This window comes from Pipistrellus hanaki (genome assembly GCF_964339955.1).
Source record: "Pipistrellus hanaki genome assembly, chromosome: 17".
NCBI lineage: Eukaryota > Metazoa > Chordata > Mammalia > Chiroptera > Vespertilionidae > Pipistrellus > Pipistrellus hanaki.
In genome coordinates this window covers 9,354,759-9,368,063 of record NC_140519.1, presented here as the reverse complement: position 1 = coordinate 9,368,063, position 13,305 = coordinate 9,354,759, and the positions used below count along the sequence as shown (strand labels likewise).

Here is a 13,305-nt window from a genome sequence, read left to right as displayed (position 1 = left end):
CTTCCCTTGTAAGCTACTCAGGCCTCTGGGCCAACATCCCTACCTGGTCTAGCCACCCACCTGTATACCTCCCCCTGAGCAACAATCTCACCATCCCACCAGTCCCCAGGTCAAATGCTGTTCCTCTTTTGTTCCTGCAAATCATAATCTCTCCCTGGAGTCCCCTAGTGCTTACCAGCTTGAAAGTGCCACCACTCATTAGCCATTTGACCACAGCAAGTAACTAATTCTTTGCAGGCCTCTTCCCCTGTGACATGGGACAGAAAACACAAAGCCCCACAGTGAAGTTGCAATACCAAGTGAAATTATCTGTGTAAAGTGCTAAGAACAGTATGGACCTCGGTAATGTTAGCTATTAGCATCATTTTAATTTTCATCTCCTAATCCTCAGCGTCCAGCTCTTAGGTGATGCTTAATTAGTGTTCGTTGAATGAATGGAAACAATATGGGAAAGGATTTATCCTTGGGTCTGGACCTGGTTTTAGAAAATTAAGTATTTAGCAGATGGAGCGCAAGGACTCCACATTGACCTGTTTCTCTCTTTAAGGAAAATGACAGATTCTAAGGTGTGTGTCCCCCCTCCCCCCACCGAGCTTTGTGCAGAGTCTGGAACGCATTTCGTGCTCCCCCAAACCGCGCTGCATGAATGCACGCACACGACCTGGCAGGCTTGCCTGGGCGCAGACAGTATCGTTGTCTCTGGCCAGAATGACTTCCACTCCCCTCCCCACCCACCCACCCACTACAGAACCGGGACTGGCGCGGGCCCCGGGCCCTGCGGTGGAGGCTGGGGAGGGGGCAGGAACCCGGCGGCGGCCACGTGGGCCCCTTCCGTCCGCTCCCCACATCCTTTGTTTCCCGCCGGCCGCGGCTCAGGAAGCCCTTTCTGCGAGTCCCCGCGGAGGGGCGGCGCGGGAGCCCGGAGGAGCTATTTCCGTTCGATCCGGGCGGGCGGCGGGCGCGGGAGGGGCGTGGAGGTGGAGGCAGCGCACAAGGCCCAGTGTTTGCTTTTATTTCATCCGACAAAAGGTTCTATTTGTGGAAGCGAACAGACGCTGAGGATTAGCACTGGGAGGGGGCGGGGGCAGGAAAAGGGGAAAAAAAAAAAAAAGCCACATCCACGACCACGCACAGGTCTTCCCCGGAACTACCGCGCGGGGGTGAGTGGCTGGTTCTGGAATCCATCACCTTTCCGATCCCCCGTTCCTCCCGCTGCACCCGCACCGCGGCGGCGCCCACGGCTCCAACCGGAGGTTCCTGGGCGCGGGGCGCGGAGGAGGACCCCCGGGGCGACAGGCTGTGCGGCCGTGGGGCGCCCGGGGGCGGTGGGTGCGGAGCCGAGCGGCGCGCGCGCCCGCGGACCATTGTGCTGGGTGTGAATGGCCGCGCGCGCCAATCGCAGGCCGCCTCGCCGCCCGCGGTCCCGCCCCCCGCCCACCTCCCCGGGGCCCTGACGTCACGGGAACTTTCCCTCCGCCCCCTCCTCCGGCTGCGGCAGCCGGGAGCTCCGGGCCTGCCCGGGGGCGCGCGCCGCCTGCTGCCCAGCCCAGCCCAGCCCAGCCCCGGGAGGGGGCGGGGGGTACGCGCGCCCCAGCGGCTCGGGACGCGCCACCTGCGCCGGAGCGCGCGCTGCCCAGAGCATCATCCCCGGCGCCCGGGCCACCCCCAGCGCCCCCGCGGACCCAGCTCCACCTCCGCTCTCCCCCCCTCCGCTCTGGTGATTGCTCGCTGGCGGCGAGGCTCGAGTCGTCGCAGCCACCTCATTGCACAACCGGCTTCCCAACTGTTTACACAGCCCGGCCTGTGAGTGAGTGTGTGTGTGTGTGTGTGTGTGTGTGTGTGTGTGTGTGTGTGTGTGTATACAGCGTGAGTCACCGGGAGGCGGAGGAGGTGGAGGAAAAGGAGAAGGAGGAGGAGGAGGGCGCCGGCCGGGATCGCCGCGGCGCACACGCTCGCTCAGTCACTCTCTCCGAGCGCGGCTCGCCCGCGCACACACCCGCCGGGAGCTCCGGGCGCGCAGCCTCCCGGGCGCCGCGGAGAAGTGGATGCGGCTCTCGCCCCGGACTTCCAGCGCCGGGAAGTGCATCTGACCCGCCTTCTGCCGAACCTGTGGAATCCCCACCTCGCGGCTCGAAAACCTCGAGGACGCCGGCTACCGAGACCGTCCGCAGCCTCGACAAACAATAGCGGCGGCCAAACCCCGGCGAGGCGCCCCGAGCCGGAGCCCCGCGGGGATCTGGGGACCCGAGCCGGCCTCCGATTCCCGGACGCGTGGCCCGTGTGGTCCCCGCGTGCAGCCGGAGCGCCTCCCGGGAGCGGCTCTCGCTTTGCTCCCTGTTGGGGGCCGAGCCCGGCTCCGTCTGAAACTCCCCCCTCGCGGGCTGGAATCAGTCGCAGCGCCTTCCCGCGCGGAGCCCAGGACGTACAAAGCCGGGGCCGCCCCGTCCCGGGATGCGGGTCGGTCCCGTGCGCTCTGCCATGAGCGGCGCCTCGCAGCCCCGCGGCCCGGGGACCCTGCTGCTGCCGCCGGCCGCCCGGGGCGCCCCGGCCAAGCGCCTGCTGGACGCGGACGACGCGGCGGCCGTGGCGGCCAAGTGTCCGCGCCTCTCCGAGTGCTCCAGCCCCCCGGACTACCTCAGCCCCCCCGGCTCCCCCTGCAGCCCGCAGCCTCCTCCCGCCGCGCCCGGCGCTGGCTCCGACGGCTCGGGGAGCGCGCCGGGGCCCAGCCGCATCGCCGACTACCTGCTGCTGCCCCTGGCCGAGCGCGAGCATGTGTCCCGGGCGCTGTGCATCCACACGGGCCGCGAGCTGCGCTGCAAGGTAGGCGCCCGGGGGTCGGAGGGTAGGGGTTGGTGGGGCTGGGGGCCTCGGTGGCGGGCGGTGGTGCTCGGGGTCCCGCCTGCCGGCTCCTGGGGGCTCGAAGTTGCCACTGACGCTTGAGTTTGGGGTCAGGCAGATGAGCCACTTGAGCCGGGTAAGGAAGGGAGCGTTGGACCAGGTGCACCGTTTGGGGGGCTGAGGGGTTTCCGATGGGCTGATACAATGGGGCCTTGGGGGTCCCAGAGGAAGTGCAGTATCCAATTCGCTTTATTTCTCCAGTTTTTCCTTAGCTCCCCGCGCAGCGCGTGGCGTTCCATATAAGTTATGGAATTGCAATGGATTCCAGGGCCATGCCATTCCCCTTCTCTCATTCGCGCTCCCCCCGCCCCTCGTCCTGGAAGGACGCCCTGCTCCGGTGCCTCCTCGGAGCCCGGGTTTCCAGGCTCCGGGCTCAGCTGTCCGGCTGGACCCCGCGGGGGACAAGAACCCCGTTCTCTCCCCGGAGAGCAGCCGGAGTGTCTCCCAGCCAGGGCGGGGGAGTCTGCCCGGAGTAGAAATAGTGGAAAGCCCACACCGGCTAGGAAGGCTCCCTTCCATTCATGTCTTTATATTTGCCGGCCAGGCTTTTTTTTTTCTTTTTTTTTTTTTTCTCCCGTTTCTTTTTCTTTTTCCTGAACATAAGGGATCCACCCAGGAGGAGGTACCACTCCTAGAAAAGGGGTCCTCCAGCGCCCAGAGACGCAGACCACTCCCACAGGCCGCCCTTGGCGAAGCTCGCACCCCGGTCTCAGACATCTTGAGGACCCTCTGGGTCCTCTTTCTTTTCACCCCAGGATGGGGTCACCCCAGTTAAAGTCGCTCTTTGCTTTTCCGCAGCAGCTCACCTGACCCACCCCTTCCTGGGTTCGCTGCTGCCACCTACTGTCCGACCCAAGTGAAATTTCACGGTCAAGCCCAGTTAACCCGGGGGAGGGGTGTCTTTTCTTTTGGATGGCTGGGGGCTAGGGGCTGTTTGGGGAAGAGTCTGTGTGCGCCCATGGGTGGGGTGCGGCGGAGGGGGGAGGCAGGGGGCAGGAGAGAGGTTTTCCTAGCCGGTGCCAGAGCAGCCAGGCCTCAGAGGCGGGGTGAGCCTGGCCATTGTGCAACCCCTTCCAGTTCCTCTGAGCAGATAATAGCTGAATCCAGATGGTGACAACCAACCCGTGTGTCACCGTTTCCAGTTGAGTCCTAGGGTGTGAGTAACTGAGCCAAACAAAAGGCTCTTACTGAGCCCTGCCAGCGTGCTGGTGGAGATGCTACTCATTTCCTGGGTGCAGGTGGAGGTGGGAGTGGGGAGGTGGGGGGGAGGGAGGGGAAAACAAACAAATGAAGCCAACTGTGGAGAGGATCCCATGACCCGCCCGCGAGCATTTACACTCCAGGCTGCTCATGCTCGAGCCAGACTGGAGTGCAGGCGGGTTGCTTAAGGCTGCGCTGTCAGTCTTCTCTCTCCGAGTCATCCGTTCCTTCTGACTGATGGCTGCCCTGCCTGCGCTCCCGTGCTGCTTCCCCTGTCCGTGCTCTCTCTGGGCTGAGCTCTCGGGCCCACAGGAGGCCGTGCATTTCCGGGGCCTGCAGGCAGCACCCGGACACCCCCTGGGGCACTTGGTGCAGCACTGCCTGCCAACGAGGAAGGACCCCAGGGGCCGGGACTGGGGGGCTCCGCTCCGGAGCGGAGGATGGGCTCATGGAAGGCAGGAACTGACATAGAAAACTTTTCTTCCGAACCTTCCACATGGCACCCTGTTGGCTACTGGCTAGCCCGGAGCCCTGGGTGTTGCTGGGTTGGGGTGTTAGGAGTAGCCGGGGTTGCCTGAGGTGGGGCAGCAGAGATCAGGGGGACAAATGAATGGATCCTCTTGTCCACCAAAGCCTAAAGCTAGATGGAGAAGGGCAGCCCTGCCTGGGATTTTGGAGGTGGCCTCTGCTTTTTTTTTTTTTTTTTTCCCTCCCTCCTAAGTGGGTCCACTTCTCTCTGCAGGTGTTTCCCCTAAAACACTACCAGGACAAAATCAGGCCTTACATCCAGCTGCCATCGCACAGAAACATCACCGGCATCGTGGAGGTGATCCTCGGGGAGACCAGGGCCTACGTCTTCTTTGAGAGGGACTTTGGGGACATGCACTCCTACGTGCGCAGCCGCAAGAGGCTGCGGGAGGAGGAGGCTTCCCGGCTCTTCAAGCAGATCGTCTCTGCCGTCGCCCACTGCCACCAGTCGGCCATCGTGCTGGGGGACCTGAAGCTTAGGAAGTTCGTCTTCTCCACGGAGGAGAGGTGAGCAGCCTCCGCGGCCCCTCCCGTGGCCTTTCGGGACCAAAGCGGAGGTGCAGGCTGAGCCGTTAGGTGCGGTGCGTTGGCTCAGAACCGTGCCGGAGGCTCAGTTGTCCCGGTCAGTTTCCAGAGTGCTCTCCGGAGGAGCCCTGGCCGAGGCTGGCTGGTTCTGCACCCTGTGGACGGGGCTTGGGGACGCCTGGGTGCTCTTGTGGGATGTCATGTGATGGCAGGGAGCCCTGGCCACTTCGCCCCAGGATCAGGCTTATTCTCCATTGTTGTGAGAAAGGTCAGTTCTTCTGGGGGTAAATGTCAACCTGCCCTTCACAACCTTGACTCCCAGAGGAAGTTCTCAAATCTTTGTTTTCACTGAGTGGGTTTTCTTTTCTTTTTTTCTTTTTCTTTATACCTGGAAGGTATCAGGAGCTAGCGAGGCTGTCGCATTTGCAAAATTCTGCCCTCCTCCACACAGCACTCCTGTCCCATCTCACTCAGGCGTGGCCCCTAAAGTTACTTTATATTCTCTGGTGACTTTTCGGACATCTCATTGGGTTATGTCTTTAGAAAATAAGCATGCTGAATAATAAATGGAAGTTGGCTGGAACTGGTGCTAAATATAGATCATGGCTTACCTCATAGAGGACAAGATGGACTTGATAAGAGAATAATGAGACCTTTAAGATTCAGAATTGAGGTTTCAGACCAGAGCATTCAGGAAGCCACAGGAGATAAAGCTTACCTGATTTTAAGAAGTGAGCCACATCCCCTGTGGAGAGATGAAAAGCAGTGTGGTTGTAGAATTGTGGAGGTGGTTGTGCTTTATTTGGTGGTAGCTATTCAGGTAAGGCTGATCCCAGCTGTGCTTTTTCACCCTGAGCTCCAAACCCTATGAAAAGTACCGGGTGAGCATATGGTGCAATGTACAGACCTTATAGAAACCCACCCCTGAAACCTTCTGTTCAGGTTGACCAGTGTCACACTAATACATTTAATAAATAAAAAAGAAAAGAAAGAAAGAAAGAGAAAAGATAGTGGGTTGAGTTACCAGAAAGCATGGCTTTGTGTCTGTCTGACCTTGCAAGAATTATTGGAACATAGCGATTAGCAAAGAGAGGCAAAGTGTTTGCAATGGAGAAGTTTCCAATTCCTGGCACATGCTCCTTTGACATGGTGATGTATTTTCTGAAACATGCCTTTCACACCTCTTTACCAGCTTTTGAAATCCGCATTGCACAGGCGAATGTCATGTGCATGGAGTTTGGCAACCCGGGGGTTAAGCAATGGCAGGCTGACGCTAGCATGTAACCAGCACAGGTGCAGGGTTTTAGAGCAAAAGCAGCCAATCAGGGGCAGACAGTGCGGGTTGAGTCATATTTTCCGTTTACAGAACCAATGGGTATTTTACATAACGACGGGGAGGTCAGGCTGAGGACACACCGGAGTTAGCACACGCATACTACACTCCAGGGAACAGGAAGATTAGGAAAAAAAAATAAAAAAAAAAATCCAACCAGGCCTCTGAGAGGAAAAGGAATTGACCCATTAGCCAGTACCAAATGCTTGCGTCTAACTTCACAACAAGTGACTTAACTGCAACGGCTGTTTCCGAGAAGCAGAGAGAGGGGCACAGGCTGCCACCAGAGAGCAGAGGTTCCTCCGGGGGTCTCAGAGACCCAGGTGTCTGGATCTAAATAAAGAGTCTCCTGCAGCTTCACAGAGGAGCGAGCCTTGGACTAAAGATTCTCAGATGTTAGTTGTTACCTGATCAGGTCAGCCCCATGCAGAGCCCGAATGCTCAGGTGTTGCTGTACCACGTGGGTGGGTGTTTTCGGGCCCCTGCACACAGCTGCTTCTGTTTGCTCATATGGCCTCTCCAGGCTGAGCGCTCTTTGCAATCAAACACCTCCGTACATGTCACGGGCCTCCCTTGCACCTTCCCCAGCACGTGACCGGTCCCTCTGTGTGTGCCTATCAGTGTGAGCAGGAGTGTTGACAAACCATGGGCACCAGTAGTGACTCTGGGCTCTGTGTCCCATAATGCAAAGTGCGGGTCCGGGAGCTCTGGCCGTCGGTGGTGTGATAAGGGCGGGGCCAGCGTGTAGGATGCGGGGGCCCTCCGAGAAGCACAGCATCTACTGCTCTTCTCCGCCAGCTTTTGTAGGAAATGTCAGCATTCCCTGGAGACCAGCTCCCACTCCTGCCGCGTGCACTCTGTGCGTTGTGCAAGCCCCGTGAGGAGATAGCTCCTTAGCGCCGGTGGAACCAATGCTATTTGGGGCTTTGCATCACACGCTCCAGCCTGGGCGCGCTCTCCATACTTTGCAAACGTCTATTGCAATTTGCATCGGTTTGTGAAATCCTCGACCTGGTGATGGCAGGACACTGCTCACGGGATGGAGGGGGAGAGGGCATTCCTGGGGCCTCGGCGAGGAGTGCCTGCGGGTGCCGTTTGTGGGGAGGGCTTTGCTTTGCATAAACACCTACCCGGAAGTAATGACCTTGTTCCTTCTCCTGCAGAACCCAGCTCAGACTGGAGAGCCTGGAAGATACGCACATAATCAAGGGGGAGGACGATGCTCTGTCAGACAAGCACGGCTGCCCGGCCTACGTGAGCCCCGAGATCCTGAACACCACGGGGACCTACTCCGGCAAGGCGGCGGACGTGTGGAGCCTCGGGGTGATGCTCTACACCCTCTTGGTGGGACGGTACCCCTTCCATGACTCAGACCCCAGCGCCCTCTTCTCCAAAATCCGCCGCGGACAGTTCTGCATTCCCGACCACATCTCCCCCAAAGCCAGGTGCCTCATCCGCAGCCTCCTGCGGCGGGAGCCCTCGGAGAGGCTCACCGCCCCGGAGATCTTGCTCCACCCCTGGTTCCAGGCCGTCCTGGAGCCCGGGTATGTTGACTCAGAAACGGGAACTGCAGACCAGATTGTCCCGGAGTACCAGGAGGACGGCGACGTGAGTTCCTTCTTCTGCTGATCCCCGGAACCTCAGAAACCTCAGAATTCTCACACATGGCATTTCCATTTCCAAAGACGGACAGGCCCCTCGGGGCGCGGTGCCGGCCAGGCCCGAAGCGGCGCAGAGACGGTCGCCCCCCGGCCTGCCGTGCGGAGTGACCGGGTGGGTGCGAGCAGCATGCATGCCGACTGGCTGCCCCGCAGAGCCGTGTCCCTTTCGGCTAAGCGAGCCCTCGCCGACTGCCCCCGGGTCAGATCAGATCAGGGGGTCTGCTTCTGTTACCAGTGGCAAAGAGTATACGTCCTACAGCGATGTACCCCAGCGACATGAACATAAGGGAGAGGAAGCTGATCGCACAGTGGCATTTGGGGCAGTAACCCATTTTAACAAGTAATTTGGGCCAATACACCTGCCATCTTTGAACTTGTCTTCGGTAGCTAGACTTTCGCTATCTCAGCTTCTCTGATTGGAGTTGTTGTTTTTTTTTTTGGGTTGTGGCGGGGAGAGTTGTTTAACACGCACCCTTCCTTCACACACATTTAGCAATGACTGCTCCGCTCTGGGGGCGGACTGTTTTAGGAGCACAGGAGCCTGCCTGCACCGTGAACCCAGACTCTCTCCTCTGTTTCCTGCCAAGATCTCATTTGCACTCATGCCTTCTTTCTGACCTTGACTCATCTCCCACTTCACTCTAAAGCAAGCATGTTAGACATGTGGCCCTCTGGCCACGAGTTTGACATGCTTGCTCTGAAAGCACCAGCTAACGGTGGAGAAGTGCCACGAGCAATAGATCCCCCGGCTCCTCCAGAGTTCTGAGCTCGGAGACTCTGCAGATGGTTTTAAGTGATGTGAGCACTCGGAAACCGTTAGATTTTTTTGGTTCCTCTCAAATATATGTTCGCATTTATCTTTTACTTGCCTCCGCCCTGACACCATCTCAGGGTGGAGTGTTTTGTCTCAGAGGAGTAAGATACAGAGTCTCTCCACTCCTCTCTCCCAAGAGCAAACTTTAAACTTCAGAGAAAGTGAATTTTGGATGGTTCTCAGGCCAAGGCCCAGAATTACACTTTCACCAACCCTCTCCCCCTCCATGGATATGGTCTGCCCTTGGCATTGTGTGTGTCTGCAGTTTTGCATGATGGGTGGTTGATATTTCAAATGTGGTGTGGCTCATGAATACATTTGTATACTCAGCATCTGGAGGAAATAGCCAACCCCAAATCTTTAAAGTCGGGAGGGACTTTCAAAGTCATCTGGTCCTATTTCTTTTTCTCCTACTGCCACCTCCCAATGCAGAAATCCCTCCTTCAGCTTCTTTACAACCGGGAATCCATGTCTCTGTCTGAATGCTTCCAGAGATGGGAACTCACTCCCTAGAGCTTAACAGAGAAGCTTCGACTTGCATTAAAACACAAGTACAGATGAAATACCAGTCAGTGACTTGGTATTGAAATTAGGTGGTTAAACGGGTAAACCAAACATACTGTATCTTTTGAGAAATGGCACAAAAACAGGCAGTCATCTTCAAGGGCTACGCCTAGGCAAACTACTAACATGCATTGTTAAGAATGCCGTGTATACCTCATGTACTGTGTACTTTGTACATATATTTTACCTTTTATACATACGTTCGGTATTTTTATTGTTGTTGTTGTTTTGGCGCTAAGGCTTGTTTTGTTGTCTGTTGTCTGTCTGAATAACCTGCGTGTCTAAAACCACGTGAAATGTGAATGATTATTGGCAATATTACCTTGACAGAATCATGGGACTCGGAGAAGAGGGAGGACAGAGGCCTCTGTCGCACTAACGCTCTCGTGGTTGCTGGACTGTTGTATCTGTGATACATTACTCGGCGGAGGACTCCGGCCGGGGCTGGCTGGGGCTTCTGCCCGGAAAGCTAGAAACACTAGACCCTTCCTGTACATGTGTATATATGTGAACAGTGAGACGGCTGTTTTTGACTTGTAGAGACATTTTAATAAATCTGGTTTCGTAAGTCGGCGCTGTGAATGTCTTTTGAGTTCGGCCCGCCTCTGCCTGGTACAGTATCATGCCGGGGGGAGGGGGGTGGGGGGATGCAATATCTGGCCTCCAGGCTTAGGATCTCTTGGGGGAAACAAACAGATGATGATTAGATAGGATTATTCTATATGACTTTCGGCTGGACCCATTCACTTTTTCCGCTGAAGTGGGCAAATTCATTTAATGGGTGAAGCCCATTGGGTGGAATCAGGCTGGCAAGGGCTATGGGTTGGATTTAGAAAGAAGTACAAACATAAATAAGCCTTGAGCTGTAAGGATCCCTCTGGCTCTTGGTCTTTTTGAGGTCAGAGACTCTTGGTAATTTGATGAGGGCTATGGACACGTCTCAGAAAAATGTAGATATGCATCCCATAGGACTTGGCTGCAATTCCAGATGTCCACCCTCATCCCTGAAGGCTTCCCAAGGCTTCCTGTGGAGAAGTGCCCTCTTCCCACCCACTAGACGACTTCATTTAAATGGCTAATGGAGGCATTTCCTTTCTTCCTATAAACATGGAATTAAAAAACATTGAATCACAAAAGTAGAGAAAGAAACAATTTTGTCTTCATTAGGCTTATAGCTTTACTATTACCTCAGAATCTGCTCTGAAGTCCATTAGCATCTAGAGAGATTTTAGAAAACACTTTATATTGTAAAGTAACAAATACTTAGGAAGAATATACATACAAGTGTATAGTTCTGAGTTTTAACAAATTGAACACACTGGCATAATGAGCAGCCAGGTCCAAACAGAGCATCAGCTTGAGGACTGAAGAGTTCCCCGGTTTGGTTCCGGTCAAGGGCACGGGTACCACAGTTGCATGCTCAGTCCCTGGCCTGGGTCAGGGTGCATGCAGGAGGCAACCAATCGATGTGTCCTCACATCAATGTTTCTCTCTGTCTCTCCCCTTTCCTTCCATTCTCTTTAAAAAATCCATGGAAAAATATCCTTGGGTGAGGGTTAACAAAAAATAAAAATAAAATTTTAAAAAACAAAACAGTCCCCTTCTGCCCCTTCCAGTGGCTGCCTGACACCCACTCCCAAGATGCCCACTGTGGCACAGAATTTTCTCTCAAGTTTTAACTGAAAATTGGAATAGGGGCTAAGCCATCTACTCTGGGCTCAACAGGAGAGGGAAGTTACCGATGACACACTCCCCTTTTTGGAGGACTCAGGCTGAGGTCACCAGGAAAGCAGACCTATGACACCAAAGTCAGTGCCACCCAGGCCTCATGACTCAGGATCGTAAGGAAAGAAGTGGAAAAGGCACATCAGGATAACGGGAAGGTCGAAGGCCTGCGTACGCTTAGAAATGAAGAAGCTGGGGTTGGCCTAGGGCAGTGGCCGGCAAACTCATTAGTCAACAGAGCCAAATAGCAACAGTACAACGATTGAAATTTCTTTGGAGAGCCACATTTTTTAAACTTAAACTTCTTCTAATGCCACTTCTTCAAAATAGACTCGCCCAGGCTGTGGTGTTTTGTGGAAGAGCCACACTCAAGGGACCAAAGAGCCACATGTGGCTCGTGAGCCACACCTTTTTCATCTCCTGATACGTAAACTAATTATTAAAATCCAGTGGCACACCCCAAAATATATTTTTTGCTGATCTGACCAAAAAAAAAAAAAAAAAAAAATAGGCATAAATTTTGATTCATCCACATCAGACGGCTATGGTTCTGGCTGTTGTCATTATTTTATTTGGCAATCTAAGGGAAAAGAGGCCAGTGCCCCTGACAAAATAGTCAGGTATTTAAAAATTAGTCATGTTTTCAAAATTAGTCATGTTTTCAAAATTCTTACAACACACCAATGTGTCATGGCACACCTGTTGAAAATCACTGGTGTGGGGCCATCCCATGCACAGGATCCTTAAACCCCAAAGTGGGTGGGGCAGGCCGCCATCTCAGAACATACATTACAGGTGTCCCTGCTCCGAGGAGCCCAGAGGAGGCTCAGCATGGCTCCTTGGGCACACGGCTGGCTAATAGGGCTAATACTTTGGACTTCACTGAGCTTTTTCATCTAAGGATTTCAAAACACTTTGCAAGCAATTAAGGTTACAACACCTCTTTGTACTGTTGTTACATGCACCTAATGGAGGGAAATATGGGTCAGGATTTGGCTGGTATGACATGTGATGCCACAAATCCATAAATTTAATCTCTTCGAAGATTGGAACAAATCTGGGGCAATCGCAACCACTTACATTTAGAAGATGCTGAGTGCTGGCTACAAAGCTGGTCCCTTTTATTTTCTCTTGTGGCCTCCACGCATTCACCACCAGAGTAAACTATGCAAGTAACTTCTCACCCTTTTATTGATAGTATATTTTCTAGAAGTTTTCCCTCCTCCCCAACCCTCCCCACCCACCCACACACACACCCTCCCAACAGTTGAGTGAAACAGGCAAGCCCAATATTACCTGCTCCATTTTATAGATGAGAGGATGGAGGCTCAAGTGTTTTTCAGTAGCCACTCAGGAATAAACAGCTCAGAACTGGGCCGTGAACTTGGGTCTTTGGACTCTTTGCCCAATGTTGTTTCTCTCTCTGCACAGCACTGACCAAATCTCCTGGTGAAATGGATGATTGGAGGGTGGAGCAGGAGGATGGGCGAGCAGTCTGGATAGCTGTTTTGCTACAAATTTTTAATTTTAAGTTTTAAATTTGAGAGACAGAGAGAGAGAGAGAAAGAGAGAGAGATCGCTCTGTTGTTCCACCCACCTATGCATTCATTGGTTGGTTCTTCTATGTGCCCTGACCAGGGATTGAACCCACAAATGGACAATGCTCTAAGCCAGTGTTTCCCAAACTTTTGACATATGTGTACCCCTTCTATAATTTTCATAACGCTGAGTACCCCTCGTACTCATGAGAACCTAGAATTAGGCGCAGCTAAGCACGATGCAGTGCATATCCCCACCGAACTCCGGTGCAACGCATACCCCCACCAAACTCTTCCTGTACCCCTGTGGGTATGCGTACCACACTTTGGGGAACACTGCAAGCCATTGAGCTACCTGGCCAGGGCTTGCTACAGCTTTTGTAATGCCTGTGTGCTTAGCTTCATTTCCACCTTCTACATAGCAGCCTCAGTGGGCAGAGACTTCTGCTCTGAATATCAAAGTCCAGTCCAAGGAAATTCCAGTGTTTTGTAGGAAAAGCATCTGGAATGACTTTGCTG

At 54.6% G+C, this 13,305-nt stretch overlaps 1 protein-coding gene across 1 annotated transcript; it reads left to right on the top strand.

Moving 5' to 3' along the window:
- Positions 1–1,595: 1,595 nt before the first annotated feature.
- On the top strand, positions 1,596–10,091 carry TRIB1 (tribbles pseudokinase 1). The gene is made up of 3 exons (XM_084864867.1): positions 1,596–2,820; positions 4,841–5,133; positions 7,648–10,091. The coding sequence occupies exons 1-3, from the start codon at positions 2,452–2,454 to the stop codon at positions 8,111–8,113; spliced, it is 1,128 nt and encodes a 375-aa protein (XP_084720993.1). The 5' UTR covers positions 1,596–2,451; the 3' UTR covers positions 8,114–10,091.
- The last annotated feature ends 3,214 nt before the right edge of the window (positions 10,092–13,305 follow it).

Excerpts from the sequence above, each read along its gene's own strand:
- TRIB1 (XM_084864867.1), top strand. The coding sequence starts at position 2,452 with ATGCGGGTCGGTCCCGTGCGCTCTGCCATGAGCGGCGCCTCGCAGCCC. Across the intron at positions 2,821-4,840 it reads GCCGCGAGCTGCGCTGCAAG|GTGTTTCCCCTAAAACACTA; the intron begins GTAGGCGCCCGG and ends TTCTCTCTGCAG. Across the intron at positions 5,134-7,647 it reads GTCTTCTCCACGGAGGAGAG|AACCCAGCTCAGACTGGAGA; the intron begins GTGAGCAGCCTC and ends CTTCTCCTGCAG.